At 35.3% G+C, this 14,980-nt stretch overlaps 1 protein-coding gene and 1 long non-coding RNA gene across 2 annotated transcripts; one reads left to right on the top strand and one right to left on the bottom strand.

Annotated features, from left to right (window-relative positions):
- Nucleotides 1-10,928: 10,928 nt before the first annotated feature.
- LOC123226943 lies at nt 10,929-11,786 on the top strand. Its single transcript, XR_006504415.1, has 2 exons — nt 10,929-11,265; nt 11,359-11,786. It is a non-coding gene; the product is annotated as an uncharacterized LOC123226943 (long non-coding RNA).
- Nucleotides 11,787-12,620: 834 nt separating this feature from the next.
- LOC123226941 (ATPase WRNIP1) lies at nt 12,621-14,653 on the bottom strand. Its single transcript, XM_044651526.1, has one exon. It carries the CDS (start codon nt 14,498-14,500, stop codon nt 12,803-12,805), a length of 1,698 nt encoding a protein of 565 aa, XP_044507461.1. The 5' UTR covers nt 14,501-14,653; the 3' UTR covers nt 12,621-12,802.
- Between the last annotated feature and the right edge of the window lie 327 nt (nt 14,654-14,980).

A 14,980-nucleotide genomic window follows, 5' to 3' on the forward strand; every position in this document is an offset into this window, starting at 1 on the left:
TGCATATACAAACTTCTTACTGGACAGTTATGATTGCAAGATTTTTAATAAATTACTCACTCATGGTAAATTCACAAAATTCGGATAAATTAAAGTAGACATGTAGTAAAATATTGACAAAAAGTTTCAAATGAAACAAAGTTAAATTTCGTTTTGAAAACGTTCAATAAAGAGAGCACATCAACCCTGTCAAAGAAACCAGATCTTTACTGGACAGCCCTTATTTCTTGATTTTTAAAAATTTCTATAGGCATTGAAACTTTATGAAATTTGGGCATGTATGAATAGGCATATAATACAATTTGCAGAAAAATTTTCAGATAAAATTGAGTTCAAATACTTTGTCAAAATATTCAAGAAATTCAGATCATCAAATTGCCAGAATACAGATTTTTTTTTTTCTATTGAATAGTCATTGCTATAAGATTTTTAATAAATTCTGTACTAATAAAAAATTCACGAAAATTTGATATAATTGAAAACACATGTTATAAAATTTCCAGAAACTTTTTCGATTGCAAATAAAATAAATTTCTTCATCAAAATATTTAATAAAGATAAAATAACAAACCGTCCAGAATTTTTAGTTTCTAATATGCACAAACACAATTATTGACCTAACTATGATGCTAACATAATTTAAATCTAAATTTAGCTTAACTAAATAAAATAAAATTGAAAGATTAAACTTACTCAAATCTCCAACCCTTTTTGTTGATCCAAATAACTTTACACCTCTCCCTTTTTCAACTGCCAAGTATAAAAATAAAAACTAATATTGTTGATTTACTTATGAGGTCTAAACTTTTAGAGAAATAATTTTATAGCCAATAAAAATCTATTCAAAGGGGTAAATACTATTTTAATTAAAATCAATCAATATCTTCTTATCTCTCAATCAATCCAATCATATCCTTTCTTTCTATTTTAAAAAAAATCCATCAAATCCTAAAATCCTTATTTATAATCCTCCAACACATAATTTCCTTAATTTTTGCTTTGCAACCATATCTATTTACTCTTAATATCTCTTCATATCTTCTTTATCAAAAAGTATACTTGTTTCCTTTTTCCCTTTATACAAAAACTGTATATTACAGATAAGGCCTTTGTGAATATATCTGTTGTTTGATGCTTAGTTAGCACATATTAGACTTTAAACTTCTTTGCTATAACGTGTTCTCTTACAAAATGGATGCCAATTTCAATGTGTTTAGTTTTATTATAAAGGACATCATTAGAAGCCAAAGAGTCTGCACTAAGATTGTCACACCATACTATAGGAAGATTTTTATCTTAGCAAGAAAACTCTCCAACCATTTTATTTTAGTGGAAGCTTGATTGATAGCTCTGTATTCTACTTCTATGGAAGACAGTGCTATAAGCCTTTGCTTCCCTGAGCTCTATTGCACTAAATTTGGTTTGAACTAAACTGTAACCCTACTAGTTGATCTTCTATCCCCTTTACTACCAATCTACTCTACATTTGTGAAGGCTTTTATGGATAAAAGATGTGTTGGTCTGATAAACAACCCATAGGCTTAAGTCACCTTGATGTACCTTAGCACCCTCTTGCAAGATTACCACTGCAAGTATGTTGGCTCTATCAAGAACTGACTAAGCCTATTTACAATAGATGAAAGGATAGGTCTTGTCATGGTAAGGTATTGTACTGCCCCAACTGTATTTCTATAGTGAGCTGGGTTGGCATAAAGCTCACTATCTCCTAGGAACAACTTAGTTCCAACAACCATAGGTGTTTAACAGGGTTTAGAGTCCTACATTTGAGTCTTTTTAAACAACTCAGTAATGTACTTAGATTGTGTCAAGAGCAACCTCATCTGATTTCTTTGTGCTTTTATCCATAGAAAAAGTGAGTTCTCCTAAATTCTTTAATGAAAACTTAGTGTTGAAGTCTTGAATCAGTGAATGAACATAGCATAAATCAAGCCTAGTGAGAAGGATGCCATCCACATAGATTAGGACATACACCCTAACTTTTAAACTGCCTATAATGAATAAGCTAGAATTAGATACCACATTTACAAATCCTTTCATCACTAATGCATTTTTCAGCCTTTCGAATCAAAATCTAAGGGCTTGCTTGAGGCCATAGAGAGTTTTCTTGATCTTATACATAAACAATGGTTGATTGGGGTTGGGTCTACAAATCCTTTGGCTTGTTGCATATACACTTCCTTTGCTAAACCACTATTGAGAAAGACATTGTTAATGTCTATTTGGTAAACAGGCCACTTGTAAGTTATTGTTAGGGTGAGAATAATTCAACTTGTCACTGTTTTTATAACTGGACTAAAGGTGCCTAGATAGTTTACTCCTAAGGTTTATTGAAACCCCTTGACAACCAACATGGCCTTGAGCCTCTGCACAGTGTCATCAACATTTAATTTGGTCTTATAGACTAAATTATGACCTACCAAATTTTGACTTTTATCGGGGGGAACTAGCTTCCAAGTTTTATTTCTTTTAAGAGCTTCAAACTTCTCTTGCCTAGCCTTGAACCACTAAAGATTACCTAAAACCTCTATTACATTATCAAGTTCCTTGGGTGCAATGGTGGTAACAAGAGAAAACTTCTTAAGAGTAGGTAAGAGGCTTGATTTGGCTTTGGTTATCATGGGATGACAAGATTAAGCTTTAACAATCACTGTAATATACTTATCTAAAACATCATAAATCACAAGTATAGTAATAGTGGAATCAAAAGATACACATACTAGTTGTTCTTGGAGAGGGGGTAAGTCTGAATTTTGGGTGGATTATTGGCTCAAAATGGGAATGATATTTGTTGGGCTGAAAGGTTGGTTTATAGGACATTATGGAGAAATAGGAAGGTTAGAAGCTAATGGAGGGTGATTATGATCTGTGTAAGAGCTATGTTGATGTAAGAGAGGTGATGATGACAAGGTTTTTAGGTGGTCATGTTTAATGCCCAGTGATTGTCTAGAATGATTGTTATGAGAATTATTGGCTTCGGAGCTAACTGTTAGGACACTTATGATAATAGGAACTGAAGGACAACTTACTTTTAGAATATAAACACTAAAATAGGATTGGAGATATTACAAGTAAGAACACAAATAACCTTAGAAGACACAAAACCTAATGCAAACTCAGGATCATAAGCAAAAGGGAAATTAGACTCATCAAAGAAGACAAAAGTACAGATATAAATTCTTCTTGTTTTACTTAGACATTTATAGTCCTTTTGTATAAGATTATACCCTAAAAACACACATTTTTTTATATGATAATCAAATTTGTGTTTTTTGTATGGTCTTTGGTAAGGGTAACATGCACAACCAAAAACTTTTAGGAATTTATAATCAGACTTTTTTCGAAACAACAATTGAAAAGGAGAAATATTAGACAAGATAGAAGAAGAAAGTCTATTTATGAGGTACACAGAGGTTTGAAAGGCTTTTCACCAATAACTAAGGGGCATATTGGCTTAAGACAACAAAACAAGACCAAGTTCAACCACATGCCTATGCTTCCTCTCCACCATCGCATTTTGTTTGTGCATGTGTGGGCATGGATGCCTAAACATAATCCCATGAGTTGCTAAATAGAAGCCTAATGATCTAAACTTTATACCCTAGTCTGTTTGTGGGATTTTTACCTTCTTATCAAATTGTTTCTCAATGAATTTATGAAAACTTGGAAATAAAGAGGAACTTCAAACTTGGTTTAAAAGGAAAGATCCATGTGAATTTAGTAAAGTCATCTAAGAAATGAATGTAATATTAAACCTTTAATTGGAACTTATAGGTGTTAGACTCCACACATCGCTATAGAGTAGTTCTAGTGGTTGAGTGGCCTTAGATTTTGAGGCAGAGAAGTGTTGTTGGTGGTGTTTCCTATAAGGACAATCTTTACAAAAGGGCAATGCTGTAAAATTGGTAAAAAATGCATTTTTTGAAATATATTTTTAAGGTTTTTTTTCACAAGGGTGACCCAAACTTTTATGCCAAATAATTGTTTGTTTTATTAATGTGAAGAACTTTACACTAAGAACACAACCAAGATTTGACAGTAGATTCATCACAAGAATTAGACACTGTAATATCAACATGCTAGTTTTAGAAGCAATACAATCAGGACAGTTTAAGGGATATACAATAGACTTTTCACATGACTTAGACTCTGAGATTAAGACTTTGTTTTGATAATGTTAACAGGTCAAAATTTCAAAAGACTTGAAAAAGTTCAGATAGTCAAAAGGTGGCAGGAGTTAGTATAGGCCATCTTTAAAAATCCCTTGGAATAGTACAACCTTTGATACCTTGTCCTTAACAAAGCAAAAATCACTTAGAAACTCTACTGAAAAATTATAATCTTTTATAAATTTTGAAATACTAAGCAAGTTTTTTGTGATTTTTGGAACACATGTATATTTTTAAGTTGTAGACATCTTTTTGAGTTAAATGAAGGAAGAACAATGAAACTAATATAAGATATCTTAAGACATTCACTATTACCTATTTGTAATTGCTAACTCCCAGCATAATCTTCCTTTATAGTGAGCTAGTCAACCCTTGCAGTGACATGATTTGTTGCTTTTGAGTCCATATACCAACTAACATCTTCTATTGTCTTAAGGGTAGCCTTTGGAATAGACTACACACCTTTAGAAATTACATGAGTAGAGTCAAGCAAAGAGTGACTTGTCTGTGAGTAATCTACTAAATTGCTAGTGAATGCAATGGATGATTGAAGGTTGTAGAAAGTTATGTTGTGATTATTTTATGGTTGTGTTGAAAGATTGTATTAGGGTGTCATTGTAGAAATGTAGTAGATTATGTTTGGTTGTTGATGTTGAGGTGGAGGTGTGTAATTAGGTTGCTGTATTTGAGTAGATCGTACGTAATTAGGTTGTTGAGTTTGAGTAGGTTGTATGTAAAGATTAGAATCTAATAGTGAGGAAAAGACTAGTGGTGGTGGATTGTATATAGTAAGGGAAGTATTTTGGGTAGGGCTAGTGTAATGTATGTCAAATCTATGATAGCACTCCATCACAACATGGCCAGTTCTTCCATAAAACTAATACATAACTCTTGATCTACTGGGAAACCTTCCTCTGCCCTTGCCTTGGGTGTTGCCTCAATTTTCATTTTGATAGGGTCTAAAGGACTTCTGCCCTACACTTTTACCTTTACTTAATTGACTTTGACTTGCATATACAAAGAAAACACTATTTTTCTCATTTATACCACTAAGTCTTACACCTCTATGCTCAAAGACAAAGTTGTTGTTCTGCTTGACATAATTAACACGCATCCTCCCATTAAACTCAAAGGACATTCTTGAATTCATGGTAAGTCTTTGTTCATACTTTTGCAATATGGACTTTACTTCTGCCAAACTCAGCTTTTCTATAGAAGACTCTATTTTTCCTATTAGGAAAGACTACCATTGGCTTAAAATCTACACCTAACCCATCTAAGATGAAGTTTTATCAATTATATTTCAGTCAAAAACTGTCTATTGGCCACCAAAGTATCAAATAAGTTTTTCATTTTCCTCATATACTTCTGTACTGTCAAATTACCTTTTCTTAAGATTTGCAATCCTAACCTTGGACTCAGATATAAAGTAAACTTCTAAAGACTCTCATATCTCACTTGTAGAGTTACATCTTAACACCGAACTAATAAATCGCTGGATATAGATAAAACCAACCAACTTATCAATAGTTTATCAATTCCAAATAGAAGACATATTCTTTATAGTCTTAATCTCACTAACACCATCATCTAACTTGACTAAGATAAAGGGTTTGGGATAGGGAGCTAAACCTGTCAAATGTTCCTCAAGATCGTGTGCTCCTACAACCAGTGAGGCTTGAGTTCTCTAGTATTGATAGTTGTCATCAGTCAGCTCTGGGCTAATAGGTTAAAGTGCTAAAACTGGAAATGAGTTTGGTTAACTTGATTGTCTACCAAATTGGCTCATCTTCTCTCTAGATCCCATCGACCTTGACCTCTCTAAGGTACCTGAGATGTCAAATAGAGCATTAGCAAACGAATCAGCCATTTGGATGTAAGTCACAAGGTTCTAATACCATGAAAGATTGTAACTTTTCAATGAAAAATCAAGAAAAATAATGAGATGTAAACTGGAAATGCCTCATTTTTCATATATCAACTAATTTACAAGGTACAAGTATTTATAAACATATTCTACAACTAACACTTCAACAAAATTAACTGTTGAGTTGTATCATATTATTTTAGGATGGTTATCAGAGCATAATAAGATATGATATATTTTTAGGGATTTGATTTGATTTGATTAGATTAGATTGGATTAGCTTTGATTTGATTTGATTAGATTAGATTAGATTTATTTCCTTTTATACCTTTTCTGTAATTGTATAAATTGCAACGTTTTGTACTCTGAAGAAATAAGAAAACAATATTCTCAATTCATATGGTATCAGAGCCTAGCATTTAAAATTTTTCCAACATTCTCAACTTAGTTTCTGATAAATCCAAGTCCTTTCTCCACTGTTTCTCTGATCACTGTGCTTTCATTATTTTTTTGGTGATCGTGCCTATACCAGTGTGATCAAGATTCTCTCACTAACACATCCGTCAAAGCAATATCATCGTTCGACGTTCTATGCGCCAACGCGCGTAGCTCAATCTCTTGATATCTTCCTACTCCGATCTCCAGTTTCGACGATAGTACACTAACATCGCATTTTTCGTTGCACTCATATGATGCCGACAAGTCTATCTGTGGTGAGTTCGCAGTTATCTGACGCCAAAATCTTTTGCATGCGTCGACCGTTTTTTTGCTTAGAACTATATCGCCACCACCAATCAATTCAGTAGACGCCGATGGTCAGTTCTTTTGAAGACCTATCTCTACTGGTTGCTCCACGTACTGTCGGTGATGTCACAAAATAGTTTATGCATTCCAAAGGCTTTGTTTCATGATTCAACAGTCTTTTGATTAGTTTATGGGCCTCGATTTCTCTGGATCTTCACTTTTCTTGGTTCCAGAAAGCTTCTTCTATTCTCCGATTCATGATTCACCATGTCCATTAAAAGCTCCAAACCAGGTAAGCGCAGTGGCCGTGAAAATCGACCAAAGTGCAATTATTGTCGCAAATGAGGTCATATAAGAGGCAAGTGTCAAAAGCTCCATGGTCGTCCTCTTCAAACTGCAAATATTGTTCAGACTTATGATTCTCCTATTGACTCTTCTAGAGTGTAGTCTCTACCATCTTTGACACTCACAGGTGCTGATCTTGAAAATTATCTCCGATATCAGAGTGCAAAATAATCTTCATCTTTTATTGCTTCGATTGCTCATCTGGGTAATTCAACTGTATGCCTCACTCACTCTTCTTTTTTCGAGTCATGGATCCTTGATTCTGGTGCCTCTAATCACATCTCTGGTAACCCCTATCTACTTTCTCACTTTACTAAGACTATTTCCTTACCTACTGTAACATTAGCTAATGGATCTATCGTTACTGCTAAAGTAGTAGGTTGTGCTCATCCTCTTCCACTCTTGCCTTTGGAGTCTGTCTTTTACCTCTCTAACTGTCCATTTAATCTTATTTTTGTTAGCAAACTTACTTATTCCCTAAATTGTATAATTACATTTACTAATAACTCTGTTCTTATACAAGACCATAGTATGGGTCGGATGATTGGCACAGGATGTGAGTCACAGGGCCTCTACCGACTAAATCCACTTGATTCTGTAGCATGTGCCTTCACTGAGTCTCCAACGCTTCTTCATAATCATTTGGGTCACCCTAGTTTATCAAAACTACAGTAGATAGTCCCTGGTTTGTCACATTTATCATCCTTTAATTGTGAGTTTTGCCAACTTGAAAAACATACATGTATATATTTTCCAAGACATGTCAATAATCGAGCTACATCACCTTTTGAATTAGTCTATTCTGATGTATAGGGTCCTAGTAGAGTTATGTCTACTTTAGGTTTTCAATATTTTGTTACATTTATTGATGATTATTCGCGTTGCACTTGGTTATTTTTAATAAAGAATAGATCTGAATTATTTTCTATTTTTCAATCCTTTTGTACTGAAGTTGAAACATAATTCTTTACTACTATTCGTACACTTTGTAGTGATAATGCTAGTGAATATTTTTCTGCTCCTTTTACTAAATTTCTAGCATCTAAGGGCATTTTACATCAATCCTCTTGTGCTCATACTTCGCAGCAAAATGGAATTGTCGAACGTAAAAATTGGCATCTTATTGAAACTGCCCGTACTTTACTCATACATAGTCATGCACTTTTTCATTTTTGGGCTGATGCTGTTCTTACTGCTTGTTTCTTGATTAATAGAATGTCTTCTTCAGTCTTGCAGGATTAGTTACCTTACTCTCTTTTATATCCTGATCAACCATTGTTTCTTCTTTAACCTCGTGTCTTTGGATGTACGTGTTTTGTTCATGACTTATCTCTTGGTCGAGATAAATTGTCTGCTCGTTCCATTAAATGTGTTTGTCTTGGATAATCACGTCTTCAAAAAGGTTATCAACGTTATTCTTCTACTATACGTCGCTACTACCTTTTTGCAGATGTTACAGTTTTTTAGTCTTCTCTTTATTTTTGTCTTCTTCTTAATTAGACAAGTCTCTTATTACAGAAGTTCTTCTTGTATCCTACATTGTTCCTCTAATAGATTCATACTTTTCGCCTAACCAATCTCCGACTAGTGCAATTTTTACACCCACTAATTATTCTATAGGTGATGACCTTACTTCTCCTTCAAGTGAGATAGTCTTTCCAGACCTGGTGCACTCGCTTCCTACTCTAGAATCCTCTGTCTCTGCGGTCTTACCTCTTGATGATCAATTTCACATCGCTATTCACAAAGGTATGTGTTCGACTCGTAATCCCTATCTCATCTATAATTTTTTGAGTTATCATTGTTTATCTTCACCATATTATGCCTTTGTGTCCACTTTATTCTTTGTATCTATCCCTGCTACTGTGTCTAAGGCATTATCTGATCCCAGATGGCGATAAGCAATGGTGGATGAGATGTCTGCTCTACATGCGAATAATACTTGGGAACTAGTTCCTTTGCCTCTTGGTCACTCCACGGTTGGATGTCGGTGGATCTACACTATTAAAGTTGGTCTTGATGGTTAGGTCGACAGATTGAAAGCACCATTGGTTGCTAAAAGATACACTCAGACATATGGTCTTGATTATTATGAGACTTTCTCTTCGGTTGCTAAAATGTCATCTGTTCGCCTATTTTTCTCTATGGCTACCATTCGTCATTGGCCTTTGCATCAGTTAGATATCAAGAATGTCTTTCTTCATGGTGAACTGCAAGAAGAAATTTATATAGAGTAACCTTCTGGTTTTGTTGCTCAGGGGGAGTCTGGATTGGTTTGTAAACTTCGTCGTTCTCTATACGGCTTAAAACAATCTCCTCGCGCTTGGTTTGGTCGGTTTAGTACTGTTATTCAAGAATTTGGCATGATACGAAGTGAATCTGATCATTCAGTATTCTATAGACATACTTCACACGAAAAATGTATCTATCTAGTGGTCTATGTTGATGATATTGTTATTACAGGAAGTGACCAAAAGGGTATTGAGCAATTAAAGAAACATTTGTTTAGTCATTTTCAAACCAAAGATTTGAGTCCACTCAGATACTTTCTTGGTATAGAAGTCGCCTAATCTAAATCTAGAATTGTCATCTCTCAAAGGAAGTATGCATTAGATATTCTGAAGGAAACAAGGATGTTAGAGTGCAAACCTATAGACTCTCCCATGGATCCTAATACTAAGCTCTTACTTGGACAGGGGGAGCTACTTGTAGATCCTGGGAGATATCGAAGACTCGTTGGAAAACTTAATTATCTCACCATCACACGACCAGATATTTCTTTTGTTGTCAGTGTGGAAAGTCAATTCCTTCAGTCTCCATGTGATAGTCATTGGGATACAGTTATTTGGATCTTAAGGTACATTAAAAGGACACCTGGAAAAGGATTGTTATACGAAAATAAAAGACATACTCAGATCGTTGGGTATTCAGATGCTGATTGGGTAGGTTCTCCATCTGACAGAAGTTCTACTTCTGGGTATTGTGTATTAATTAGAGGAAATCTAGTATCATGGAAAAGTAAAAAGCAAGATGTTGTTGCTAGATCTAACGCAGAAGCAGAATATCATGCTATCGCCTTAGTTACTTGTGAGCTTATCTGGTTGAAGCAGTTGATCCAAGAATTGAAGTTTATAGAAAAATCACAAATGTTATTATTTTGTGATAATCATGCTGTTCTCCACATTTCCTCAAATCCTGTGTTTTATGAAATAACAAAACATATAGAAATCGATTGTCATTTTGTGAGAGAAAAGATTTTGTCCAGTTGTATCTTTACAAGTCATGTCAGTTCAAATGATCAGCTAGCAGATATATTTACTAAATCTCTTCGAGGGCCTCGAATTAATTTCATTTGTAACAAGCTTGATGCATATGATTTATATACTCCAGCTTGAGGAGGAGTGTTGGGTTGTATCATATTATTTTAGGATGGGCATCAGAGCATAATAGGATATAATATATTTTTAGGGATTTGATTTGATTTGATTAGATTAGATTGGATTTGATTTGATTTGATTGGATTTGATTGGATTTGATTTGATTTGATTTGATTTGATTTGATTTGATTCGATTTAATTTATTTCCTTTTATACATTTTCTGTAATTGTATAAATTGTAACGTTTTGTACTCTAAAGAAATAAGAAAACAATATTCTCAATTCATATTAACTATCTGAGTTAATCTCCAGCATACAATAAAAAAAAAAAAAAAAATGAATTAAAACTACTCATCTGACTTGCTTAATCGCCTGATCTTCAGTTGCAACTAACAACAGGTAGGTCAACGCAACAGGAAGACAAATGTTTAACCCCTAGTTTACTTTGTTTCGCACCAATACAAAGTGAAAAGTAATCAGACTTTTTTTTGTCTATTTGAAAAATTGAAACAGTGCGTTTTTTATAAGATGATGTTTAAGCTCTTTGTACTGTGATGATAGCTAACATAGATAGACTTTTATGTCAAAGACTATGGTTTTACAAGTTCTTCAAGGAACAAAGATAACATTGAGGTCGGTATGCAGTGAAATTATATGGGGACAATTTGAAATTACCCCAAGGAATTGGACTAGATATGAGATGTCACCAGAATAATTTATCCTGTTGATTACTTTAGCAGCTCAGGTAGTTTGAGCTATAAAGATGGTTTTACAATTTATTAAAAAAATATATATAGAAATGGTCTTATAGTTCACTGTTCATTGATTTATTGTGCAGATGCTGCTGGAGTACATTGACGCCTGCATATATCTTTGAGGAGGATGTTAAGCATTTCCATTCAGTGTGTACTCCAACAGATATGTTGGTTATTCTTTTACCATATAAACTGTACAGGGTTCTTCCCCAGCTCCTGCCGTAAGTTTCCTTGGTCATTCTGATGAGAATTCTGGTACTGAATTTTTTTTTCTTTTTTAAACAAACGTCTTGCTAGAAGCATTCCTGTGGTTTACCTAATGTTGTCTGTTATAAGTGTGACATTATACATTACTCAAATATTAGCCGTAATCTTAGATTAGTGATGATGAAATGTTAGTGTTTATTTGTTTGGCATCCAGCAACCTAAAGAGGGAAGTGAATGCTTGCATCAACCCAAAGGATGAATTTTGTAAACTTTTTCTTTTACTGAAAAATATTATCTTCGTATATCTCGGGGGTTTTATTTTTCTTTTCCTTTTTCTTTGTCGTGTTTCCTCTTCGGACAGCAGTAGTTAGTGTGTTTGCAAGTAGTCTACAAGTTTACAAGGTTGCAGGAAGATCTGACTGTAAATCACATGAATTTTTTCCACTTCTGATCTTTAGGCCAATGTAATAATAGCCTTTTAGTTGATGAAGAAAACATTTCTCAGTTAAAAAAGAACAAAACTTCACCTAATTGAAAGCTGGTTGCAGTTGATGAGATGAGATAATCTGTGTTAACATTCAGGATAATTGAACACAGATTGGCGGCTATACAGAGCGGTATTTGAATTGTAAAAAGCATGCCAATGGAGAGAAATCCAATAAGTTTCATCTTGAAGATAGAAATTTTGATGATTGACAAAAAATTAAATGCAGCATCTTAATAGCTTTGACACTTCATCTTCCTTATTTTATAGCTAAATTAAGGAAAAGGAAGCTACAATAGAAGAGAGAAGATTCAACCAGATAATGTTATACTCTCCAAATCAAAATTTTTCCTACTGAACAAGTTGACAAAAACTTTGCCACGGCTATACAGATGAGAAATAACAAAGAAAAGGAAAATAAGCCAAGTAATAATAGCTCATTAGTGTTTACAGACCAACTAACAGTTAACCTATCCGATAAGTTATTTTGGGCTAGAAATTTTCTTTTTGTTCAAGGGTTTAGAGCGGTTTCTTCCATGCCAAAACTTGGCATTCCTGCGGCTGAAAACTGTGGAAATCATTCACATGTCAAGATTGACCCAATCTGCAACTTTATGTTCACGCATAATCTGAAATTTTCAGGACAAATGTATCTTTATATTTCATGTTTTCCATTTAATTCATTTCAAAAACAAAATAGCTTGACAAGACATTATGGACAGAAGTCAGATATTTACAGCAAAAGAAACCTGCATGCTCAAGAAGGAAGAGGAAAGAGCTCCTGCCCGGCACAAGTTAATCAACTACAAAATCATCAAAGACAGGTAACTAGCTTCTTATTTGTTAATGGTATTACTAGTTGGCCAATCCAGGAACTTGTACCCCTGAAGGGAGGGTGGTAGAAAGGTTTGTGTTGCTGAGGGATTGTCAGGAGTGTATATATAGCCCTTCCCATATCCAACTTCCTTCATTAGTTTTGTCGGTGCATTCCTCAGATGAAGTGGCACTCCTTCATTCTGTCCCACCGATTCTCTAATAACTTTCTGTGCAGCCTCTATTGCTCGATAAACAGCTATGGATTTAGGAGCCAAAGCCAAGTATGCCACACATTGTGCCAGAATTACATTGCATTCAGGCATACCCAAAAAATGACAAGCTTGATAGCAGGACACAGCTTGATTAAGAGCCAATGGATCAGCCAATCCAACATCTTCACTTGCAAACCTTATCAACCGCCTGGCAATGTAAAGTGGTTGTTCGCCTCCTTCCAACATTCTTGCCAACCAATAGACAGCTGCATTAGCATCACTTCCCCTCATAGACTTATGTAATGCACTGATCAAATTATAATGTTCTTCCCCTGCTCTATCATAAGCAAGATGCTTACACTGAAATGCCTCCCTTGCATCCTCCAAAGTGACAATTGCCACAACAGAACTAACCACATTTTCTTCACTCGACACCCAATTCGTCTCTTGCTCTTCCTCTGAAGACTTCAAATGCTTAATAGACACTCTAGCCGCAGCCCTAGTAGCAGAAATCTCTAAGGCATTCAACGCCACACGAGCATCACCATCACAATTAGATGACAAGTACTCAATAACACCATCCTTCACCTCAACTCTCACTCCAACACTCTTTCCCACTCCACGATCGACATCCTCCACTGCTCGCCTCAAAAGTATCTGCACGTGTGGAGGTTTCAATGTGTTAAGAGTGAGAACTCGACACCGAGACAACAATGGTGTAATCAAATGAAACGAAGGGTTCTCAGTGGTGGCACCAATGAACACAATACTCCCATCCTCAATCACAGGCAAAAATGAATCTTGCTGCGACTTATTAAATCTATGAACTTCATCAACAAACAAAACAGTCATCTTATTATTTTTCATTTTCACCCTCCTGGCTTCTTCCACAACCTCCCTAACATCCTTCACCCCACAAGTAATCGCAGACAAACACACTAAACGATAGGAAGACACAACAGAACCTACAATGGCTTTCGCAATCGAAGTCTTACCCGTTCCCGGAGGGCCCCACAGGATGATGGAGGGGAGTCGGTTGGTGTCCACGGCTGAGCCGAGGACAGAAGTGGGTGACAAGAGGTGGTCCTGGCCTACGACCTCGTGAAGCGTACGGGGTCTCATGCGCTCCGAGAGGGGAACGTGAGGCTCACATATCTTGGCACGCTTCAAAGCGGGGGCGGATGAGGTGGCAGCGGTGGTGGTAGTGGCGGTTGGGGTGGGTTTTGCAAAGAAACGGTCGAGTTTTGGGTGGGGAGGAGAAAAGTTGTTGGGCAGAGGGTCGGTGGCAGCGGTGGTGGTAGTGGGGGTTGGGGTGGGCTTGGCGAAGAAACGGTCGAGTTTTGGTTGGGAGGGAGAAGGGTTGTTGGGCAGAGGGTCGGTGGCAGTGGTGGATGGACGACGGGAGAGGATCCATTCGGTGGCCTTTAGAATGGATTTACCGCCGGTGGCGGCAAGTGCTTCGGCAGCTAACTCGCTGGGGAAGCCCATGCTTAACAATTGCTCCATGACAATCACAGGTAAACACAGAGAAGAGAAGAGAAGAGAAGAGAAGAGAAGAGAGGGGTTTTTCTTATTACTTCTCTTCTCTGCTTTATGGTTTATCAATAAAATAATAATAAATATGCTTTAAAGTCAATAATACATACACTACATAAAGACTCTGTAATTCCATACAAAAATAGAAATTGGTTAGATAATTTATATATATTTAATTGATATGATGCATATAAAACTATTCATGCACATGAATTTAGAATAAATAATGATTCATTATGATGCATTATTAATAGGATGAAAGAAAAGTCATTATTATTTTTATTATTATTATCATTCGCAGCAAGCAAGATGGATAGAATCATATGGGAAATTTATATATTAAATTTATAAATATAAAAATTAAAATTTATATTATATAAAATTAATTAATTTGTATTAAAATGATGTTTTAGTTTCTATTTTGACTCAATTAATTTTTGATTAGATATA

The sequence above is a fragment of the Mangifera indica genome, chromosome 10, assembly GCF_011075055.1.
Source record: "Mangifera indica cultivar Alphonso chromosome 10, CATAS_Mindica_2.1, whole genome shotgun sequence".
Lineage (NCBI taxonomy): Eukaryota > Viridiplantae > Streptophyta > Magnoliopsida > Sapindales > Anacardiaceae > Mangifera > Mangifera indica.